Source organism: Xenopus laevis, chromosome 4S, assembly GCF_017654675.1.
Source record: "Xenopus laevis strain J_2021 chromosome 4S, Xenopus_laevis_v10.1, whole genome shotgun sequence".
Lineage (NCBI taxonomy): Eukaryota > Metazoa > Chordata > Amphibia > Anura > Pipidae > Xenopus > Xenopus laevis.
The window spans coordinates 26596478-26619467 of NC_054378.1; the positions used below are offsets into that span (position 1 = coordinate 26596478).

Sequence of the window (22990 nt, forward strand, 5' to 3'; positions counted from 1 at the left end):
CTGTAGGTTACTGATTGTTCCAGCAGAGAGTTAAACCAGTAAATGCATGTAAATCCAGAAAAGTAGTGTTCAAGAACAATTGCTGTCATTGTTTGAAATGATAAATACATTTTTATATATACTTTTTAATAATTGTATTTTTTTCCTCTTCTAATTTTAGGTGGTTTGGATAACTGCAACACTCCCATATGTTGTGTTATTTGTCTTACTTATACGAGGAATAACACTCCCTGGCTCTTTCAAAGGGATCAGTGCCTACCTTCACATAGATATCAAAAGACTTACGGATGCTTCTGTAAGTAGGTGACTTCTTTGTTATCAGACAATTTTATCCCTGCAACACACTTTCATTTTTGAAGCACCCCAGAGAGACCTAAAATAAAAAACATGTCAGTCCTAAAGCTGCTGCATTTAGCTTCCAAGCAGTCCCACCATTCAATATTGCACACTTGCTCTGCCCAAGTTCATAATATATGGCTACTGATTAGTTTAAATTAAGCCAGTAGAAGTATTTAATGCACATGCTGAGCCAATTGCACCATGTTGGATGCTGCGAAATAAGATAGTGCTGTTGTACCTCTAAAGCAATGTGATGGGGCAGAAAAGGGTTCACTGACATGTGACTTCAGGTTACTCATTGATGCCATTTATTTGGTCAGAAACTGGCATTCTCAAAGTTTTGTGGACCTTTAAGATGAATAGGAAACCCACAAATGTATGTTTTTTTATTAACTGATGCAATGAACATTGTAAAGAACTGAAACTAAAAGTAAAATTGCATTCTGCTGTTTTGATGAGATGATATAAGAAAATAACCATTCCACCAGCCATCTGTATAAACAACCCAAATCCCTCCAGCTGCAGCCTTTGTTGGGCTTTGAGATTAGTAGTCGCTCGTTATATAGTAGGGTGGTCAGCGGACAGTTAGTTAATAATCTTTTATTGCATTATATAAATAAATCTGAAATCAAACAGTTTTGGCTTTTTCTGTCAGATATATAAATGTTCTAACGCGTGGATTCTATTTAGAAGGTTTGAAAAAATTTGGAATTTTGAGTCTGTGTAGGAATTGCCTATTCATAATGCATTTAACCATTTCTATCAGTGCCAGACTAAAAGTTTCTTCATAATAGTAAAATGGTGCTGAAAAGCTATTATATTAATAGCATTTTAAAGACTTCAAAACTAAATCTTCCGATATGGAAATTTTGTTAAAGTTTTTGTCTCATTTTGCCATAATTGTCATTATCTTTAACATAGGAAATAATGGAATCCTTTCCAAAATGAAGCAAGTTTCATTAAGATGTTAATGAAATAGAATGTCAGTTATTTATTAATGGGGCAAATGATAAAAGGACTATTTATGTGAAAATGTATTAAAAACCACACTGCCTGAAAATGAGGGGCAATCTACAATAAAACATAAGAAGGTTTGCAATATACAGTACTATACTGGCCTTTTCATATTTTACTTTTGCTCTTATGGTGTATGGCTTTTTTCTACTGCTAACATTTTTAAAAACATAATGCATAACAGTAACATTTAAATGACATTTTTGAAACAGTATGTAGTAGTATGTACTGTATATACATAGTGAATACTGGTCAAAAAAGTAGTGTTTTTATATACACATAATATATACACACATATATACATGTGTTTGGTACCGGCACTCACCTCTCCTGTTCTAGCATTGGCCGGGTGCTCACTAAAAATCATATAAAGTCCGTGACAAGAAAGCACTCACGGCAAAAAACTGATAGAAGCAAATATAATGCTTTACTGTATCACAGTGATACAGTTGTTGTGATACACAAACGTACACAAAACGTGTAGATTTGTGTGTACACAAATCTACACGTTTCGATCCTCTAGATTATCAGGAAGGAATTTAAAGTTTAACGGTTGGACTTGTTGGACATGTGTATTTTTTTAACTAACTTACCTCAACCTAATGTTACTATGCTTTTTATATCTATATCTATATATATCTATATATATATATATCTATATATATATATATCTATATATATATATTATATATATAGCCAGAAGAGAGAGTCCGCACACTCAGGACTTATGAAAAAATAAAAGGTTTTTATTTCAAGTGAGGCAAGAACTAACATTGCAATCAGCAATCTGACCTTTCTCAAAGCAAGAAGGCAAGCACTCACCAAGGTTGGCAAGAGTTAATGTGTAACATTTTAAGTATCAATAAAGTATCCACCAACAATCAAGCTAGTTCTTTATCATGTCAGATTTAACACCTTTAAGGCAACTTTGTAAAGAGCCGAACATCGGTAAAAATATTCATAGATTATTTAATACGTAATGTGTAATAAATGTGGCATAAGCCCAATAGTTCACCTTATTTAGTGCAAAATCATTCAACATATATAGATGAGCTTATAAGAAACATGGAATCGTAAACTGTAAGTCATACATAACTGGCAAGCCTTCAATCCGTGTGTGGTTCGGTGTCCAGACTTCCAGGGGTAGAATTCTCCCAATCCCGTGAAAGTTCAAAGAGAGCCTGGAAATGTCTGAGGAGAAAGTTCACAGAGAGCCTGGAGATGTCCGAAGGGAAACAGGAGCATCAGATACAGATCGGTACTCTTAAGGAGCTTGGAATCGGTGCGGCATTCATTGGAGCGGTCAATCAGGCGCAGCGTGTCAGACGTGAGGACTCACGGGTATACGTGAAGGCGTCTGCCATGTGGTGCTGGTTGGGAATGTTGTTAAGGCCCAGTGTCATAGCAACCAGGATCGGATACCATACATCGTGCCCATTCAGTGGTTTGCTGTCAGCCAGAAATAGATCATAGGATAAGGGCAGTTGGAGTGAAGGGAGAAAAAGAAAGAGGATAAGAAAAGGTAGAACAGTGCAAAGGAAGAGCAGGGAAAGTAGAGACAAGAGAGAATCAGACAAAGCAAAGTAGAGGAGTAGAGCTGAGAGCTACATGAATACATCCATTATGTACATAAAGATGTGATTAAACATTGAAGTTTTGCAAAATGGGACACACTAGGTACCGGGCTGGGTAAACCACCTACATATTTAGGGGCATGCAACACCAGACCCGACCATAATAGTATGCCAATAGAAATGCAATTTTTATTGTTGTACTTGTTAAATTAAAATAAAGGTTCATTAAGGGAGAGGAATGTTCGTCTCTTTTGTCTGAATCCCGACTGATGTATTTAAAGAATAGAGTACGTCAAGAAGGTGCACTGGAGTATGGATATGGTATACCACCTCTATTGAGCGAGGGGTGTAGCGTCACGTGGCCATTCTGAGAAATGTGCATTTCAAACATATATTAGTTAAAATTCAAAAATGGGATAATGCCCATAGTACAGATAGAGATAATACTCATAGATCAGTGTTGTCCACATAGACTGAGGGCTCATATTGGTCTGGGTATCGGAGAGTAAGACTAATGGACGTGCATAGTGCAAGGGTGGGAATCGAGGATAGGGGAGAAAGAAATTAAAAAGTCAAAAGAATAGGTGGCTATAGCAAACATTTCGGTGTGGCATGTGGGTGCCATATCGAAAGAAGGCTGTGCCTTCATTGGTTCAACTATGAACGGGCAAGAAAGTTCAGGTATCTAACAGTTCAGTAAAAAAGGGCATATGAAAAGTTCATTCAGTCATCTAGGGCTGAGTGTATCCAAATGGTGTATCTATTTCAGTTCAGTCTGTAATAGCTGTCGCTCACGAACACCTCCACGTGTAGGTATCGGGATAATGTCTATGATTATGCTTTTAAGTGAAGCACAAAGTGTTTGGAAACTGGTGTGTCTCCAGAGCCTTTGAGGAGGGCTGCCCGGATTGCTGATCGGTGATTGGACATCCTGTCCCTGAAGGTAGTTATAGTTTTGCCCACAAATATAAGACCACACGGGCATTTAATTATGTATATGATGAATTTTGATGTACATGTGACCCTATGTTTGATCATGATCTGCTTTCCTGAGTGAATGAAGATCCAGTCAGTAGCTGCCTGTAGGTGGTACAATCAGTGCAGCGATAACACCCTGTCTTAGCTGGGGGGAGCCATGTGGATGTTGTGGAGGAGAGATAACAATATTCTGGGTCAGTTTTCACCAATTGGTCCCTGAGGTTATATATATAAATATCTTCCAACTGGCACACCCTTTGTGAAAAAAAGTTTATCTTTTTATTACATTGTATCAGTGTCCAACGTTTCAGTCCTCATTAGGAATAATAAAAAGATAAACGTTTTTTTCACAAAGGGTGTGCCAGTTGGAAGATATTTTTTGTATACATTTTATAAGTGAGCTCCCCTACTATTAAAGATCTACGGAGCTTTGGAGTGCAGATACTCACCTGGTTGGGAAACCCTTTTAAATCTGAGCTTTCAAAGTAGCAACTTCCTTTTAATATATAACATGCCTTATGGAAACAGTAGTAGCAGTAGTATTTCTGCAGTGTTTATTGGATAAACAGAAAATATGCAATATGCATCATAACAGAATTAGACAGTTGCATAGATTTGGGCACCCCAACAGAGATATTACATCAACACTTAGTTGAGCCTACTTTTTCAAAGTTAACAGCCACTAGACGCCTCCTATAGCCTTTGATGAGTGTCTGAATTCTGGATGGCGGTATTTTTGACCATTCGTCCATACAAAATCTCTCCAGTTCAGTTATATTTGATGACTGCTGCATGGACAGCCTGCTTCAAATTATCGCATAGATTTTCAATGATATTCAAGTCAGGGGACTGTGACGGCCATTCCAGAATATTGTACTTCTCCTTCTGCATAAATGTCTTTGTAGATTTTGAAGTGTGTTTAGGGTCATTGTCTAGTAGGAATATCCAACCCCTTGTGTAACTTCAACTTTGTGACTGATGCTTGAAGATTATCCTGAAGAATTTGTTGCTATTGGGTTGAATTCATCTGACCCTTGACTTTAATAAGGGCCTCAATCCCTGAACTAGCCACACAGCCCCACATGAACTTCCACCATATTTGACAGTAGGTAGCAGGTGTTTTTTTTGGAATGCGGTGTTCTTCTTCCGCCATGCAAATATCTTTTTGTTATGACCAAATAACTAAATTTTTGTCTTATCAGTACAAAGCACTTTGTTCCAAAATGACTGTGACTTGTCTAAATGAGCTTTTGCAAACAACAAGTGACTCTGTTAGTGGCATAAGTGCATAAAGGGCTTCTTTCTAATCATCCTGCCATACAGATGTTCTTTGTGCAAATTGTGCTGAATTGTAGAACGATGTACAGATACACCATCTGCATAAAGATGTTTTTGTACGTCTTTAGTGGTGATCTTTGGGTTGTCAGATTTGTCACGATCGGCACCCTAAATCAAGAACCAGTGGTAGGCTCCCTGGTCTCGGCTCTTGCTTCTGCCGTCAACAACCACCTTTCACTTCAGGAGGAGCCCTCAGCTAATTGGATGCTCTTAATAAGAGAGGAGCCAAGCAAAGGTTCTGGACGAGCAAAGGGGCACGATCATTATTAAAGTCATTGGATGGAAAGTACAGTTCAGAATAAGACAAGTAGCATAGTCAAACAAGCCGGGTCGGTGCAGGCAGAATTCAAGTGAGGTCAAATAGGCCAGGTCGGTGTGGGCAGAAGTCAAGCGATTTACAAGAAGTAACATCACTCAACATGTGTATCACATAAGCATAAGCTTCATATCATAAATGTACTATAAAAAGTGTCAAGCAATATTTTGCATAAATAGAAACAGATCATAGTCTCTATAGAGACCAATGGAATACATTGAATTTAGCTTATTAATCCACCAGACCTCTATCTTTTTTAATTTGAACTCTCGGTCACCTTCCCTCATCTATGTGGTCTCACCTACATAGATGAGACTGCATGGACATAACAAGACATAAAGCACAAATTTAGAGACATATACAGATGAAGCCACTTGGATTTATTAGTTAAATGCGTCATTATTTGGGATTAATTGAAGAAACTGTTATCTAAAGTCATCTTAAATCATTTAATGCATTTAGCCTTTTCATTAGCATACCAAAGCACCATTGTTTACAATGGTGAATGCTTTAATTAGATGGGATGCTGCGACGCAATTTTCTGTGTTAAATGGGAAAAGTGGAATATCTGTGTTTAGTTATTCTGTGTCAAACACATGCATCTGTATATATATATATATATATATATATATATATATATATATATATATATATATATATATATATATATATATATATATATATATATATATATATATCATTTTAGATCTTGGGGGAACTTAAACAGACAAATTACAATTTAATAATTAATTTAATTGAGTACACTGCAACTTGTTATCACTTACATTTGTAAAGAATTGCATGAATCCAGTGTAATTATTTTACCAATACCTTCCTTTAATGTTACTTAAATCTCTTTTCCTGGATGCCTGAGGTATACTATATTGAGCTATATTGCATTCTCCAATGCAATTTATGTTGCCATTGCATGTAAATACATTAAGAATATTTATGTTGTATTGGTAAATCAAATGTAGATTGAAGGTTTTAAAAGTGACTTATAAAGCAGAGTCTCATTTTATCTTTTTGTAGGTGTGGATAGATGCTGCAACTCAAATATTCTACTCATTAGGGGCAGGATTTGGAGTATTGATTGCATTTGCAAGCTATAATAAATTTGATAACAACTGTTACAGGTAAGAAGACCATGGTATTGGCATCCTCTGTTGTTTTTTGATCAAGTTCAAAAAGTTGAAAAGCTTCTGTTTATGTTTTTTAGACTTGGAAGTTCACACCTTTTCCAATTAAGCCCAGATTAAGTTTTTGTCAAAATGGTTGATAAACAATTTCACTTTATTGATTGGGATCATGGTGACGCATCACAAACAGTATTGCCAAGAATAAACAATATGACGGTATCAAAACGAAAAATATTTAGCCATTTTAGGAGCATTGCACCTGCCTGGGATCGCCTTCATCATTATTGAAACTGCTGGTTCCCAAGCAAAAGTTTTGTGGATTGTGCTGTTGGTCATGGGTCCAACCACCATATTGCACACTTGCATTTGTCAGAGATAATATAAATTGGGGTGTATAAATTCTCACAAGTCGAGTTACACCACATGATAACACAACATTTCATGGGACAACTTCACCCTTTCTCAAACTCATCTCTGTCTGGGTTACAGGAAGCAACTTCACCAGTTTCCATGGTGAAATGGCACAGACAATGGCAGTTCATCACAGAAGCAGAGACCCAAGGAACTTCCGCATCCCACAGGAGCAGGGGCCATATTATTGGATGACACAGATCCTTGATGCTGATAGCATCACTTTACACTGTACCTAGTTTACCTTCTTATATACAATCACTGCCTATACAGTATTCCAATGCCAGATATAGACTTAATCATATATAAATATTAAACTTGGCCATAAATAATTTATCACATACTGTATATTTCTCAAATAACCAAAAAAATTAAGGAAAAAGGGTTTGTACTCTGGTATACTGGTTTGTGGGTATAGATTTTTTAACCGCTGAAGGATGAAAGCTATCATAAGCTAATAACTGATTATGGTCAGTTGATTTAGTAAAAATCTTTGTTAAAAGCCATGACTAGCTCACATTATTTGAACACCTAGAAAGGCAATCTAATGGAGATCAGAAATCATAGTAAATTTTATATCATCATGGGCACCATTAATCTCAGGAGACAGGGACAGGTGCCAGTACATCAATGATGTGTTCCTCCTATGATGGGTTAACTTGGAGTACCTTCCAAGTCCATCTTCCAAGATCTTAAAGTATGTTGAATTATGAATGAACCAACCCTATCAGAACAGGATCTAATGAGAATGAAGACCAATTTTCTGCATCAGATAGAGGTTTTCCATCTAATACTTTAGAGTTTAAAGTTAAAAGTCGATAAGTGACTAAAATGCATAAGCACAATATAAGTGATAGACAACGTGTTCTTTTGTCAATCAACATCAACATCATCAAAAGTTCTCACTCAGAGTGAGAACTTTTGACAGAGTTTGTGCAAACACTGGCATCTTTTGAAAGATGCATATGACACTATGTCAACTTTTAGTCAACCACTGATGATGTAGTTTAGGAGAGGGTGCACTGTAGGCAAAAAAATTGTACAGGCTGAAATAACTTCTCCACCTAAACAATATACCTTTTTGGGTATGCATTGATGTAGAGGTGTGATCGTATTAACAGGAGCCACTTGTAATAATCCAGTTACAGATGGGAATTTAAAATCAGGGGGGACTTTACTTGTGATAGCAACCTTGTAGTGCATATGCTGGTTAAATGTTCAGTTTGAAGAACAAGGAGTTCTTGAAGCCAAGTCAATCCAAACAGACAATATCCAGTCAGACCACATGAATGTAAATCCAGTAGATAAGGATAGGCAACAAGGCTACAGGTTTAGCTCGTTCGTAAATTTTGTAGTTATCACAGATAACATTGAAAAGCATGATAATCTCTTTGGAAATGGCAAGGTCCATACACCATATTCCCCAAAAGCTATTTGCTGGAATGAAATAACAACATCTGTCAACAGCGTCAGCATTGTACATAGAACCACTGACTGCAAAGAAATCTTTAAGCAAAAAATGTCAGAAGAAACCCTTCAGTCTAAAAAAGTGGAGAAAGAGGAGGCTCATTTTTCCTCATGGGAATTTCTCCTTTGGCTGTGTCTGAGGTACCTGGTGGCTTGGATACAGAAGATCCATCCATTTATCAAACATTTGGTATGTTATTTTAAATTCCTTTTTTTAGCTTAAACTACAACAAAAAGTACACAACTTTTCTTTAAAGTAGTAGATCATCTTTACCTTAACATTTATTCTGATGTAAAGTTTGTTTTTCAAAGACAGTTTGTAACTGGTTTTGTTGTTATATCTATATTTTAAAATCTTGTTTTTTTCATCAGCTCTCCAATTTTTAGAGGCACATTTATCAAAGGTCAAATTTCAAAAACTCCCATAATTTCAACCAATCAAAATGTATTAATACATCACATTTTTTAAACTCAGATGAATGGGATCGACCCAAAAACTTGAATCATATTTGAATCTAATTTGATTTGAATTTTAAAAACTCAATTTGATTTTTTTTCTCCTAAAATGTCAGAAAGGCTGCAAGCAACTCTAAATTGATCCCGGGACCTCTCCCATTGACTTAAACAGCAATACGGCAGGTTTTAGGTGGCGATTGGTCGAATTTGAGTTGTTACAGGACCAGAGTATGATAAATCTCGAAAATCAAATTCAAATTTTTTGAAAAAAAACTTGAATTTAATTAGAATAACTCCCTAGTTGAATTTGACAGTTTTGACATAAAAAATTGAAAATTTTCAATTTGACCCTTGATAAATCTGCCCTGTAATGTAGCATCTAGCTGGTTGTAACTGTCAAACGGATGTCCTACATAAAAATCTAAGTGTTAAAAGCCATAATAACATTAAACAATTATCTTCACAGACACATTTTTGTTGCTGCAGTCACCCCCATTTTAAATCTGCAAATATTAAGAAGAATAAGATAAATAATATTAACATTTCAAAATTAAACATTAATCCTTATTTTAGAATTTAAAAAAAACACTGTCTAACATTATAAAATTTAGTCTAAAGGTTAATCAACCATTGAACCTGTGTGATAGTCTGTGGGTGCAATTCACAAATTTGAATCATATTTTCAAAAACTCAAAAAAAGTAGAAAAAACTCTAAAACCTCACAAATTCGATTTTTCATAAATAAGCCCGTCTGTCTATTTCTGTGTCTCTTTCTCTCTAATCTATCTATATAATCTAACTATGTAATCTATCCATCTATATATACATAAATTGTGTATAATTGAAATCTTAAGGGAGGGAGGGGACAGAGAGAAAGAGAAAGAAATATGTTTTTTTGAAGGTAAAGATACAATAGACCAAAAAAAATGATATGCATACGGAATTGCATAAAGATTTTGTTAACATTCTGCCGTTTGTTTATAGATGATGAACACTTTTTTACTTTTCTTGCAGATGAACAACAACAAAAATACAGCTCCCAAGGGACAACCTTGTTCTGAAGCACAAAAAACTTGGCCCAAAGAATACCACAGCTTCTAAGATTTTAACAATTGATGCTGTTTCAAAACACACTCCTAATCCAACTCAAAAACAAATTCCAATTGTCACTCATCCTGAAACTTTAAGACAGGATCATGTTGTCAGGCAGCAGCCATCTTTTCCTACCTGGCCAACAACACAGCCATATGGTGTTTATGGTGCAGCAATGCCCAACATATATTTTGGCAATAAACCAACAACAATCCTTTTTTCAGTGTTACAATATGAGTCCTAAAAAGAAGCCACTTTTCAACAATTGATGGCTACAACATCAATGTCCTCTCCAAATCTAACACGTAATTAAATACTGAATCAACAAACACAGCATTTGGAAAGAATAACCCAAAGTGCTTCAACAAACCTAAATATTGATGTTTTTGAGAATCCAGCAATCTGTACTGAAGAAACTATTCCCAATGAAAGTCAGCCTGTAACAGTAGTCAAATGTGAGGAAGCAGAAGCACAATTTCAACAATGATGCTGTATTTTCAGAGAAGCCAGTGGAATATCAGAAAACATCAGAGCGTTGGATTCATTCCATGTTTCCAAAAAGGCTTTCAAACCTTTCAACAATTCCTATGTGGAAACACAAAGAACATGGCATCATGAGATGTGAGTTTGCATTGTGCTAAAAATAAAGAACATTAAAAACGATGTTTGCAGCTAGCAAGAATGGGACATCAACATTGTGAATTGTGCTGAACACTGCAAAGAATGGAGCACAATCAAACTGATCTCCTCAAGGTAAATTGGATAAAACAGTAACTCGTTTGACATCAGGTGTTCATTGGCAGATATTGCTTCATCAACGTGTACGCTTGTAGAAAGCACTTGAAAAAAATCCTGACATTACTCCCATATCTGGTGTGGCCAACACACTAACCGCTTCTGAAAAATTATCTCAAACAATGGGGAAGGAAAACTGTGTCAACAAGATTGCCTGTGTGTGTAAGAATATATGTGCTTTTAAGGCTTTCAAGTAAGCTGGGACAGCCAAAACATTTATAAGGTACAAAGAGGCCAATAAATCATGTTAAAATTGATATGGAAAAGGGTACTGCAGCAAGCATTAAAATTAATCCAAAATTATTTTTTAAATATATAAAGAGTAAAAAAATGAAGGGGTGGGACCCTTAGGGGCAGATTTATCAAGGGTTGAGTTATTTAAAACTCGAAATTTCAATTAGAGTTTTTTCTCCGAATGAATGTCAGGAAGGCAAAAAATGATTCCCAAGACGTCTCCCATATGCTAAAACAGCAATTTGGCAGGTTTAAGTTTCCAAATAGTCAAATTCGAGTTCATAAAGGACCAGTGTATGATAAATCTCAAAAATCGAATTCAAATTTTTTTAAAAAAATTGTCAAATTTGACAGGTTTGGCCATAAAAGAACTTTTAAAATTCAATTCAAAAATTTGAATTTTCAAGTTGGTAAGAACAGAAAAAAGCTGAGACTACACAAATGAGGAACCAGTTAATGAAGGTTTCCTTATTAATAGTCCTCATTCTATTAATACATCTAACAATGCATGGTTCAAACATGAGTAAATTCAGAGACACTAGAACATGTTAAGATAATCAAAGGTCCGGGCCAGATGGTATTCATCACAGGGTACTTAGTGAGCTTAGTTCTGATTGACAAACTTCTTAATTCTTCAAGATTCATTGAGGTCTTGCATGGTGCCAAGGGACTTGCAAATTGCAAATGTGGTGCCGCTATTTAATAAGGGATTCCAGTCTTAGCCTCAACACTATAGGCCAGTTAGTCTGTGGTAGAAAAGATTTTTGAAGGGTTAGTAATGGATAAGATACTGGACTTCATAGCAAATCATAATAAATGATTGAATGCGATTTGGATTTGATTTGAGTTTGTGGTTTGATCCCATTTACCTGAGTTTCAAAAATTCTGATTTTTTAAAAAGATGATACTAAATTGTGCAGAACTATAGGTTCCATGCAGGATACTGCCACTTTGCAGAGTGATTTGTCTAAGTTGGAAAACTGGGCAGCAAACTGTAAAATGGGGTTCAATGTTGATAAATGCAAGGTTATGCACTTTGGCAAAAATAATATAAATGCAAGTTATACACTAAATGGCAGTGTGTTGGGAGTTTCCTTAAATGAGAAGGATCTAGGGGTTTTTGTAGATAACAAGTTGTCTAATTCTGGGCAGTGTCATTCTGTGGCCAATAAAGCAAAGAAAGTTCTGTCTTGCATAAAAAAGCGCATGAAGGGATGAAAACATAATTATGCCTCTTTATAGGTCCCTGGTAAGGCCTCATCTGGAGTATGCAGTGCAGTTTTGGACTCCAGTCCTTAAGAGGGATATAAATGAGCTGGAGAGAGTGCAGAGATGTGCAACTAAACTGGTTAGAGGTGTGGAAGACTTAAATTATGAGGGTAGACTGTCTAGGTTGGGGTTGTTTTCTCTGTAAAAAAGGCTCTTGTGAGGGGACATGTTCACACTTTACAAGTACATTAGAGGACATTAAAGACAAATAGCAGGGGACCTTATTACCCATAAAGAGAATCACCGTACCAGACTAGAAGAAAAGAACTTTCATTTGAAGCAACGTAGGGGGTTCTTCACAGTAAGGACAGTGAGGTTGTGGAATGCACTGCCATGTGATGTTGTGATGGCTGATTCAGTTAATGCCTTTAAGAATGGCTTGGATGATTTTTTGGACAGACAGAATATCAAAGGCTATTGTGATACTAAACTGTATGGGTATATATAATTTGTGTGAAAGTAGGGAGGGTGTGTGTATGGATGCTGGGTTTTCATTTGGAGGGGTTGGACTTGATGGACTTTGTCTTTTTTCAAACCGATTTAACTATGTAACTATAATACTATGAGTTTGTGCCAGCATAGTTTTATGCATAGTAAATCTTGCCAGACTAACTCAATTTCTTTTTATGAGAAGGTGAGCAGGGACCTCTATTCTGGGATAGCAGTGGATTTGATTTACTTAGGCATTGCTAAAGCATTTGATACAGTGCCACACAGAAGGTTACTGGTTAAATTAAGGAATTTTAGCCTGAAATATAGTATTTGTACCTGGATAGTGAACTGGCTAAAAGATAGATTACAAAGAGTGGTGGTAAATGGAACATTTTCTAATTAGACCAGTGTTGTTAAAGGAGTTCGACATGGTTCAGTACTTGGTCCTTTCGCTTTTTACTTGTTTATTAATGACCTGGAGGAGGGCATTGAAAGTACTGATTCTATTTTTGCTGATGATACTAAATTGTACAGAACTATAGGTTATATGGGTTCACTTTGCAGAGCAAACTGGAAAATGAGGTTCAATGTTAATAAATGCAAGATTATGCACTTTGGCAAAAATAATGTAAATGCAAATTATACACTAAATGGCAGTGTGTTGGGAGTTTCCTTAATGGAGAAGGATCTAGGGGTTTTTGTAGATAACAAGTTGTCTAATTCCGGTCAGTGTCATTCTGTGGCCAATAAAGCAAAGAAAGTTCTGTCTTGCATAAAATAGGGCATAAACACAAGGGATGAAAACATAATTATGCCTCTTTATAGGTCCCTGGTAAGACCTCACCTGGAGTATGCAGTACAGTTTTGGGCTCTAGTCCTTAAGAGGGATATAAATGAGAGAGTGAAAAGACGTGCAACCAAACTGGTTAGGGGGATGGAAGATTTAAATTATGAGGGTAGTATATTAGAGGACATTATAGACAAATAGTAGGGGACCTTTTTACCCATAAAGAGGATCACCGCACCAGAGACCACCCCTTCAGACTAGAGGAAAATAACTTTCATTTGAAGCAACATAGGGGGTTCTTCACAGTGAGAACAGTGAGGTTGTGGAATGCACTAGCGGATGATTTTGTGATGGCTGATTCTGTTAAAGAGTGGCTTGGATGATTTCTTGGACAGACATAATATCCAAGGCTATAGTAATTCTATATTCTATAGTTAGTATAGATATGTGTATATATAATTAATGTGAGGGTATGGAGGGGTGTGTGTATGGATACTGGGTTTCATTTGGAGGAGTTGAACTTGATGGACTTTGTCTTTTTTCAACACAATTTAACTATGTAACTGGTTGAGACACTGCTAATGCATGTCTCATTTAAAATATTCAAAAAAGGGGGAAACAATAATTCCTAAACACACAACATGACAACTACATTTTTTAGGAATATTTTTTGGTCATCGTGTATTTGTTTATATCTGTATATTGTGTTTTTTGCCTTTTTTACATGACACCAATGGTCAGGTGTTTTAAAGAGGACATAATGTTCCTTTTTTTGCACTTAACACTAATTGAGCAAGAAATACAAACAGCAACACCACAGCAAGGAGCCTAGATTTCTGGAGTTTGCATGGACAGTAACAGAACTACATTCCCCAGCATGCAAAAGTGCTCAAGACCCTGGATGGACCTTGTTACTACCAAAAAAGGGGCGCAAAATGTTTGTGGATGGACTGTCCTCTTGCTACTGAATAAAAGGAGAGAGCTGTGAGACAGCAGGGGATTCTGACTGCTGTATCCTGACCAAGGGAAGCCTACTACAGGGTGAGAGCCTGGAGAAGAAGCTGACCCTGCTGTCCCAACTCTGGACTAGCACCAGTAGAAGAACTGTTATCAGCGCTAGCCAGAAAGGGAGCAGGGGAAATCTGTCTGGAAGTTGGACAGGAAAGTTACTGGCTAAAATGCTGCACAGAGGATTGGTGGAGTACAGCAACTTAGAGAACAGGACTGCCTTCATCATCTCGGATCTGCTACTCCAAGTGATCCAGAGATTTAGGAGCACAGCCTATGAGTAACCTGGCAAGCTATTACTTTATTGGGGGATTGTTTCAGTCCCCTTGTACCATTTGTTGCTAAAGTATAGCCTCTTTGCTAAATAATTCCTCACCTGGAAAGATAGAGTTTTTGCAGGAAGTACATGTCACTAAGAGACCATTTTATACCGCTGGCTGGAGAAACCTAACAAGGGCTCCAACGTGCACCAACTATTTGGCACTGTGACAGGGGAATTAAGTTAAGAAAGTAACTGTAATATTAAAGGTTTATACCTCATTACTATATATAATTTTTAATTTACGTGTGTTACAGCATAAGAATACCCTGTTAATATTAATGTTAATATTGTTGACCTTATTCCTTTACTTAATAAATAAAAGGGAACATATTGTTTAAACAGCTTTAACCTTGTTGTGATTAGTCTGGGGAAAATACTGTCATGGAGTGTGTTGAAGTTACATACATACATACATACATATTAGCCTCACTCAAGGATGTGCTACATACACAAGCAATAGCAGCAAAATTCTGTTATGAACAATGTATTGTTTTAATAAAATGTTTAAAAATGTCTGTTTTGTTTTTATTTCAAATAACAAATTAGTCACAACATATAGGGGCCCATTTACTTAGTTCGAGTGAATGAATAGAATAATAAAAACTTTGAATTTTGAATGATTTTTTTGGCTACTTCGACCATCGAATTGGCTACTTCGACCTTCGACTACGACTTCGAATCGAGCGATTCAAACTAAAAATCGATCGACTATTCGACCATTCAAAGTACTATCTCTTTAAAAAACAACTTTGACCTACCGAACCTACCGAAGTCAATGTTAGCCTATGGGAAAGGTCCCCATAGGCTTTGTAACAATTTTCTGGTCGAAGAAAAATCGTTCCATTGATGGATTAAAATCCTTCGAATGGAACGATTCAAAGGATTTAATCGTTCGATCAAACTATTTGCGGTAAATCCTTCGACTTCGATATTAGAAGTTGAAGGATTTAACTTCAACAGTCGAATATCGAGGGTTAATTAACCCTCGATATTCGACCATAAGTAAATTTGCCCCTTAGTATGCTACAGTTTTAACTAATACTGTACATAAGTCCAAATAGTTACAGCCTCACTCATTTAATAAAATCCTAGTTTAAACGATCAATACATGTGTTACTTGTCCACGTTGACTTAAAATTAATTAAACAAATTTACATTTAGGGAAAATTTAATTCACACACATATATATTATTTTACATCATTATATAGATTTAACATAAAGCATAGCTTTAGTTGTAACAGCTAGATCTTACTGAGATGTCCCTAGGGTATATTTTATTATAGCATCCAGCCTGTTTGAATTAGAGAGTATAACTTGGACTGGAGAGGGTGGTATAGAACACAGATTTTGATAATGTCACAGTAAACAACAAAGTTTACCCTTACATAACTAGTTATTTTGTGTGGTGGGACAGTAATAAATGAGCCAAATTACACTTATCCAAAAAAAAAGACAAGGCCAAACAACACCATTAAAATGAACAATGAGCCTGCTTGAAAAAAGAAACAGTGTCATACAAACTACATTCTATAGCATATCCATAGATGAGCTAGCAGACAGATGAGATTTGTAACCTAAGAAATCATAATCTCATGTCAGATTGCAATTTAAATTAATTTACAAGAAAAGTGTCCATGAATTATATGCTGGGAGACCTGGATCCAACAGTGTCCTTCATCTATGGGAGGAACAGGAGGATCTTCATGCTGATAATCATATTCCAGGGCCGGAATTAGAGGTAGGCAGAAGAGCCACGTGCCGAGGGCGCAGAGGTGGAGGGGCACCAGGCAGATACCTCTTCTGGTACCTTCCCTGAGCTCAGACCCTTGTGTCTCTCATCTTGGGCAGCTCCTCTTGTCTTTTCAGTGTGTGCCTGTGCTCTTCCGCACATACGCACGCACCCATACGATTTCACTCGGACTCGTGTCCCCCACCGCCAGCAGCAAGCTCTGTTATCCTCGTCATGCATATGCCTCCAGGCATGCGCGCGCACACACTTGACAAGGGGGTGAAGTACTCAGCCGGGTTGCCTAGGGGGCCCAGCTGACTTGGCCCAGCACTGTCATATTCAATAAGTTCAGAAAATTGTAGACCCACCAATAGGTGATTGTCCACTGCAATATTGTGTAAAATGCAGGGTGCTTCAATAATATTGCACACCTTACTGGAAAAAAAATGATTGTAGTATCAAAGGAAAAAAATTGCTTAGAAGATGTCTTTACACAGTATAGTAAGTTTGGGGCCCATTTACTAACAATCAATTTTTTTTTCCCCACAAATCACCAAAAATGTGAAATCAAGTGAAAAAAACATGAAAGCCTTTCATGACAAACTTTGCCAAGTAAAAGTTGTTGAGGTGCTGTAGTCAGTGTCAGTGGGAGGCGTGCTGATCATATTGGAACATTTATAAACCAATCAGAATGTTAGAGGTTTACAGATTTTTGTTCACTACAAATTGTCCAAAAAACTAAAATTTTTAGAGGTTTCAATTCAGATTTTTTTGGGATGGTGCAGTCCTTTTTTTCATTTATATTTTTTTAATCTGAACTTTTACTTAATTCAATGACAACTGTCTTTTTAGAATTTGTGGGTTTAGTCGTGGTTTTAAAAAAACTCCAACAAATCCAAACTTTAATAAATAAGCCTCTTCATTTTAAGGTGATTGGATACTTTATGAAACAAACAGGAAGAGATAGACACAGAGATAGATAAAGAGATGTTTGAGAAATACATCTATGTAGTACTATTCAAGTGTAATACACACACTTAGGGGCCCATTCATTAAGTTCGAGTGAAGGAATAGAAGAAAAAGTACTTCGAATTTCGAAGTGTTTTTTTGGCTACTTCGACTATCGAATGGGCTACTTCGACCTTCGACTACGACTTAGATTTGAATGATTCGAACTAAAAATCGTTCGACTATTCGACCATTCGATAATCGAAGTACTGTCTCTTTAAGAAAAAACTTTGACCCCCTAGTTTGCCACCTAAAAGCTACCGAAGTGAATGTTAGCCTATGGGGAAGTCCCCATAGGCTTGGCTATCTTTTTTTGACCAGAGGCTAATCGTTGGATTAAAATCCTTTGAATTGTTCGATTCGAACGATTATTCCTTCGATCGAACTATTTGTGCAAAATCCTTCGACTTCGATATTTGAAGTCAAAGGGTTTTAATTCCCCAGTCGAATATCGAGGGTTAATTAACCCTCGATATTCGACCCTTGATACATTTGCCTCCTACAGTATGTTAGAAAAATAGGTAAAAAGATATATCAGTTAATGTAATATCAGGTAATGCAATGAATTACTTAGTGGACATGCAAAAACCGTCACTTATATGAAAAGTACCATGTTACATTGAATTGAATCAAGCTCATTGTGTGAATAAGTCATACTGCTGAAGTTTTAAGATTTTGGTTAATTCAGAATGTCCCTCAATCCCAGAGAGGGGCTGATTGAATTATGTTGTTGGAAAAGGCCAAGGTACTTTAAAGGACAAGGAAAGTCTAAAATAGTATTTTGTATACTATACAGGGGGTCACCATCTTGTAACTTTGTTATACATCTTTGCCTGACCCTGACCCTGCACATGCTCAGTGTGATCTGGGCTGCTTAGCGATCATCATAAACAAAGCTGCTTGAGTTCTGCATGGCTGATAAGTAAGGCGGGGGCTCCCCCTGCTGTTCATAAGTATGATTGTTTCCCTGCTAAGCACTTAGGGACCATCTGACAATTCCTATCCACAGCAGTAAATGAAGAGAGAATTTCACTGCATATAGTCAGATTTCTTCGAAAAACGGTACACATTTTTTAATTAAAGTATATTGGAGATAGGTTTCTTTTTCATTAAAGTAAGTAAAAATGGGATTTTATTTTTTTGCCTTTCCTTGTCCTTTAAGCCCAAATGGATTGAATAGGGACTTTGATCTACATTTATTTATTAAATAGTTCAGTGAATGAATTTTTTTCTTTAACTCTTCTTTAATTTTTTTTCTTAGTTTTTTTTGGTTGAAATTTATGTGATTGATACAAATATTTATGGCCAAATTTAATATTTATATATGAGTAAATCTATATCTGTCATTGGAATGCTGATTGTACAAGCTGCAATTGTATTTTATAAGGTGAATTAGGCACAGTGGGAAGTGACGCTGTCAGCATCAAGAACCTGTGCCAACCGATAATATGGTTCCTGCTCCTGTTTATTGCGGAATTCCTTGGGTCTCCACTTCTGTGACCAACTGGCACTGTGCAGTCGGTCCCTAAAATGTTGAATTATCACCTCTATACAGATGAGTATTTTGTTGAAAGCTTGCTATTTGTGTATTTACTTTAAGTTTTTTTTTTAAATGTGGAGAGTGATTCAGTTGGACTATATGTATGTATGTATGTTTGATTTTAAATGAATGAATGAATGTTAAGTGTTACTTTTAGATTTATTAATTGCATCAAATTTGGTTTGGATCTGCATAGACTCCTGTTATAAACCAATCACTAGCTTGGAGGCAAACAGAAATGAGTACATGTATGCCACATGTTATCCAGAATGCTTGGAAACTGGGGTTTTCTGTAATTTGGATTCCTATACCCTAAATTATTCAAAAACTATATAAAATTAAATTGGATCAAATGAAAAGTTGTTAAGAATTGGCCAATCTATAACTAAAAGTTATGTTAAAAGTCTATTAAGTAAGGGTTAACTTGAAGATGAACTACACATTTAAGTCTATTTAAAACTCACATGAAATAAACCCAATAGAATTGTTTTGTCCATCAATAGGGATTAATTATCTTAATTTGGATTAAATAAGTGGGAATGTTTTATAGTTACAGAGTAAAGTGGAAATATAGGGTATAGGTAGCCTGCATATTTTCACATCTAAAATCGTCCTCACTGAACATCTTTGGCGCAGTGTATGTGCTCAATGCACATTAGCACCCTCCACCTAATAGACTCTATAGTCCATATGCATGCTATGTTACTATGTTCTATACTTTGAGCAAATCATTTGCCTCTGCAACTTATACAACAATGGAGGACATTATAGACAAATAGCAGGGGACCTTTTTATCCATAAAGAGGATCACAGCACCAGAGGCCATCCCTTTAGACTAGAGGAAAAGAACTTTTATTTGAAGCAGTGTAGGTTGTTCTTCACAGTGAGGTTGTGGAATGCTGGATGTTGTGATGGCTGATTATGTTAATGCTTTTAAGAGTGGCTTGGATGATTTCTTGTACTATTATAATATCCAAGGCAATTGTGATAGTAAAATCTATAGTTCATATAGTTAGTTAGTGGACTTTGGTCTTTTTTCAACCCGATTTAACAATTTAAAATATATATATATATATATATATATATATATATATATATATATATATATATATATATATTTAATCCTTCCTGATTTTACAATAAGCTCCTGGTTGTTATAACTGAAACAAATACAGATTAGCACTTAGTTGCGTAATGTATATTACTTACCCTCTGGCTATATACGAGACCCAACCAGTCCGTCAGACAAGAGAAGCAGTATCCTATATAATAAAGTTGAAGTGTCTCTGCGTCCAGTCCCTGTGTCCGTGGGATTGCGCTACTGCGCATGTGCCCCACGGCATGTGCATACCATACAAATACCCTAAAATACACAGTGTAAATACCCTGTTATCAAGAGACATGCCAATAAACTACTTATACAAAGTTGTTTCAAGCTTTCTTGATATACTCGTACAACATGTTTAGCGTAGCAGTAGACAGACGCCTCAAAATGCCGTCACAAGCACGTGACACAATTGTCGGGCAATGCATTGCACAGCCAAACAAGAAACCACGTTTCTGGTTTCCGGAAAGATGCCCCGCTACTGCTACCTTAGCTTTCACCATTCAGAGAGCGAGTTGTCCCAACTTTCAGGCGAATCCATACTTCTGGCCGCACTTTCTGTACAGCGTTTCCTCGTAGTCACAGCTCATTTTCCTGATTCCCTTCGTCCAATAGGCACTGACCGTGCACTTAAGTTAACACTTTAATACTATATTTGAATAAGATGGGCGGGGTAATTAGTAACGAGCGAATCAGGGAGGACTGGCGGTAGTAAGGCGCTGCTGGAGTTCACAGAACTGACACAGATAGAAGTAGGGGAGGGGCGAATAGCTGGGTTAGGTAATTTCACAAACATTCACTTGCATGAATCGGCTGGTATCCTATCCTATATCCTATCCTATCCTATAGTCACAGCTCATTTTCCTCATTCCCTTTGTCCAATAGGCACTGACCGTGCACTTAAGTCTATTGGTGATTAACACTTTAATACTATTTGAATAAGATGGGCGGGGTAATTAGTAACGAGCGGAGAACACGAAACCACACACCCACCCGTCCTGGAGACGGACAATTCCTTAATAATGAGGAAACTTTGCTACTTCCTCCTTAATCAGGACCGGAAATGGGTCCTCACCATCACAGGGGCCCCTGGATTATAGGGGGGGTGACAAAGGTACAAATGATTTATAACGAGTAACAAGTGTTCTATTTTTACATCCCTCCAGCTCTTCCTCAACTGCAAGTCCCAGAATCCCACCAACACTTTATAAGGGGTTGTTCACCTTTAAATTAACTTTTAGTGTGATGTAGAGCGTGATATCCTATATCCTATCCTATATCCTAAAGTTGAAGTGTCTCTGCGTCCAGTCCCTGTGTCTGTGGGATTGCGCTACTGCGCATGTTCCCCACGGACCGTCTCTGGCGAATTAGTGTCCAGTCCCTGTGTCCGTGGGATTGCGCTACTGCGCATATGCATGTTCTAGCGCCCGTTTATTTAAAGGGGTTATTGTCTAGTTTAAAATAAAGGATATCAAAGAAAAACAGGACCTCCTGGGTGTTTCTACACAGATGCATTTTTTTGCTTTTCCAAAGGAACATATTCAATCCCCCGTAAGAGTGTGAAATCAATTGTCCATCTACTCATTGTCCATCTACTCAAGGCCAACTGCCCAGTGTTCATTCAGACTCTGTTATGCAAATTCTGTTATACAATTCCAAATGCTGCTAATTATATACACATCTGTTAAATTGCATTTCATACTAAAGTACTAAATCAAATCCCTGAACCTGTACCTCACAACCCATAGCCTGAAAATCTATGTTTTTTTTTACACTAAAACCTGTTAAACATTTACTATGAAAAAAGTGAGTACTTTTTTATTTCTTCATTCAAGGCTCTTCATTGTATTTAGTTTTCACATAAATATTCAGTCTTCTTACATTATTATTAATATTATTATTATTGTTGTTGTTGTTCTACAATGTCACTTAAGATCACAATCTGTACTAACTACAGTGTATATGCACAAAAATTTGCAAACTTGTTACCACTTTCTAATCAGTTTATATATATAGCCCCAATCTGTTCAGTACACCACCGATTCAATATGACCCGTCCCAGGTGATATCCGCTACTGCTTCAAACAAAGTTCCAAAAATGCAGATGCATACTGGGAACATTTTAAAATAAGTTAAAAAGTCATAACTTTTAGCAGGACATTTACTAAGGGTCGAATATCGAGGGTTAATTAACATCGATAACCCTCGATATTCGACCCTCGAAGTAAAATCCTTCAAATATCGGAGTCAAAGGATTTACCGCAAATACTTCGATCGAACGATCGAAGGAAAAATTGTTCGATCCAATGATTTAATTATTTAATTTTAATCCATCGATCTAAGGATTTTCCTTCGATCAAAAAAAGCTTAACAAATTTATGGGGAAGGTCCCCATAGGCTAACATTGTAGCTCGGTAGGTTTAAAGTGGCAAAGTAGGTAGTCGAAGTTTTTTTTAAAGAGATAGTCAAACGATTTTTAGTTTGAATCGTTCGAATTGAAGTCGAAGTCGAAGGTTGAAGTAGCCTATTCGATGGTCGAATCCTTCACTCGAGCTTAGTAAATGTGACCCTTATTGTTTTACATATTAAAACATAGGTCAACATTTCGGTCTGTTCCTAAGACTTTTTTTAAATTA

At 36.6% G+C, this 22990-nt stretch overlaps 1 protein-coding gene across 1 annotated transcript in view; it reads left to right on the top strand.

The window, feature by feature from the left end:
* The window catches only part of slc6a2.S (solute carrier family 6 member 2 S homeolog), a 214093-nt gene that overhangs the window by 96638 nt on the left and 94465 nt on the right, over positions 1 to 22990 (top strand). The window contains exons 6-7 of the mRNA XM_018260422.2: positions 161 to 295; positions 6592 to 6695. Of these exons, the coding sequence (XP_018115911.1) occupies positions 161 to 295; positions 6592 to 6695 (239 nt within the window). The remainder of the gene's footprint in view (positions 1 to 160; positions 296 to 6591; positions 6696 to 22990) is intronic.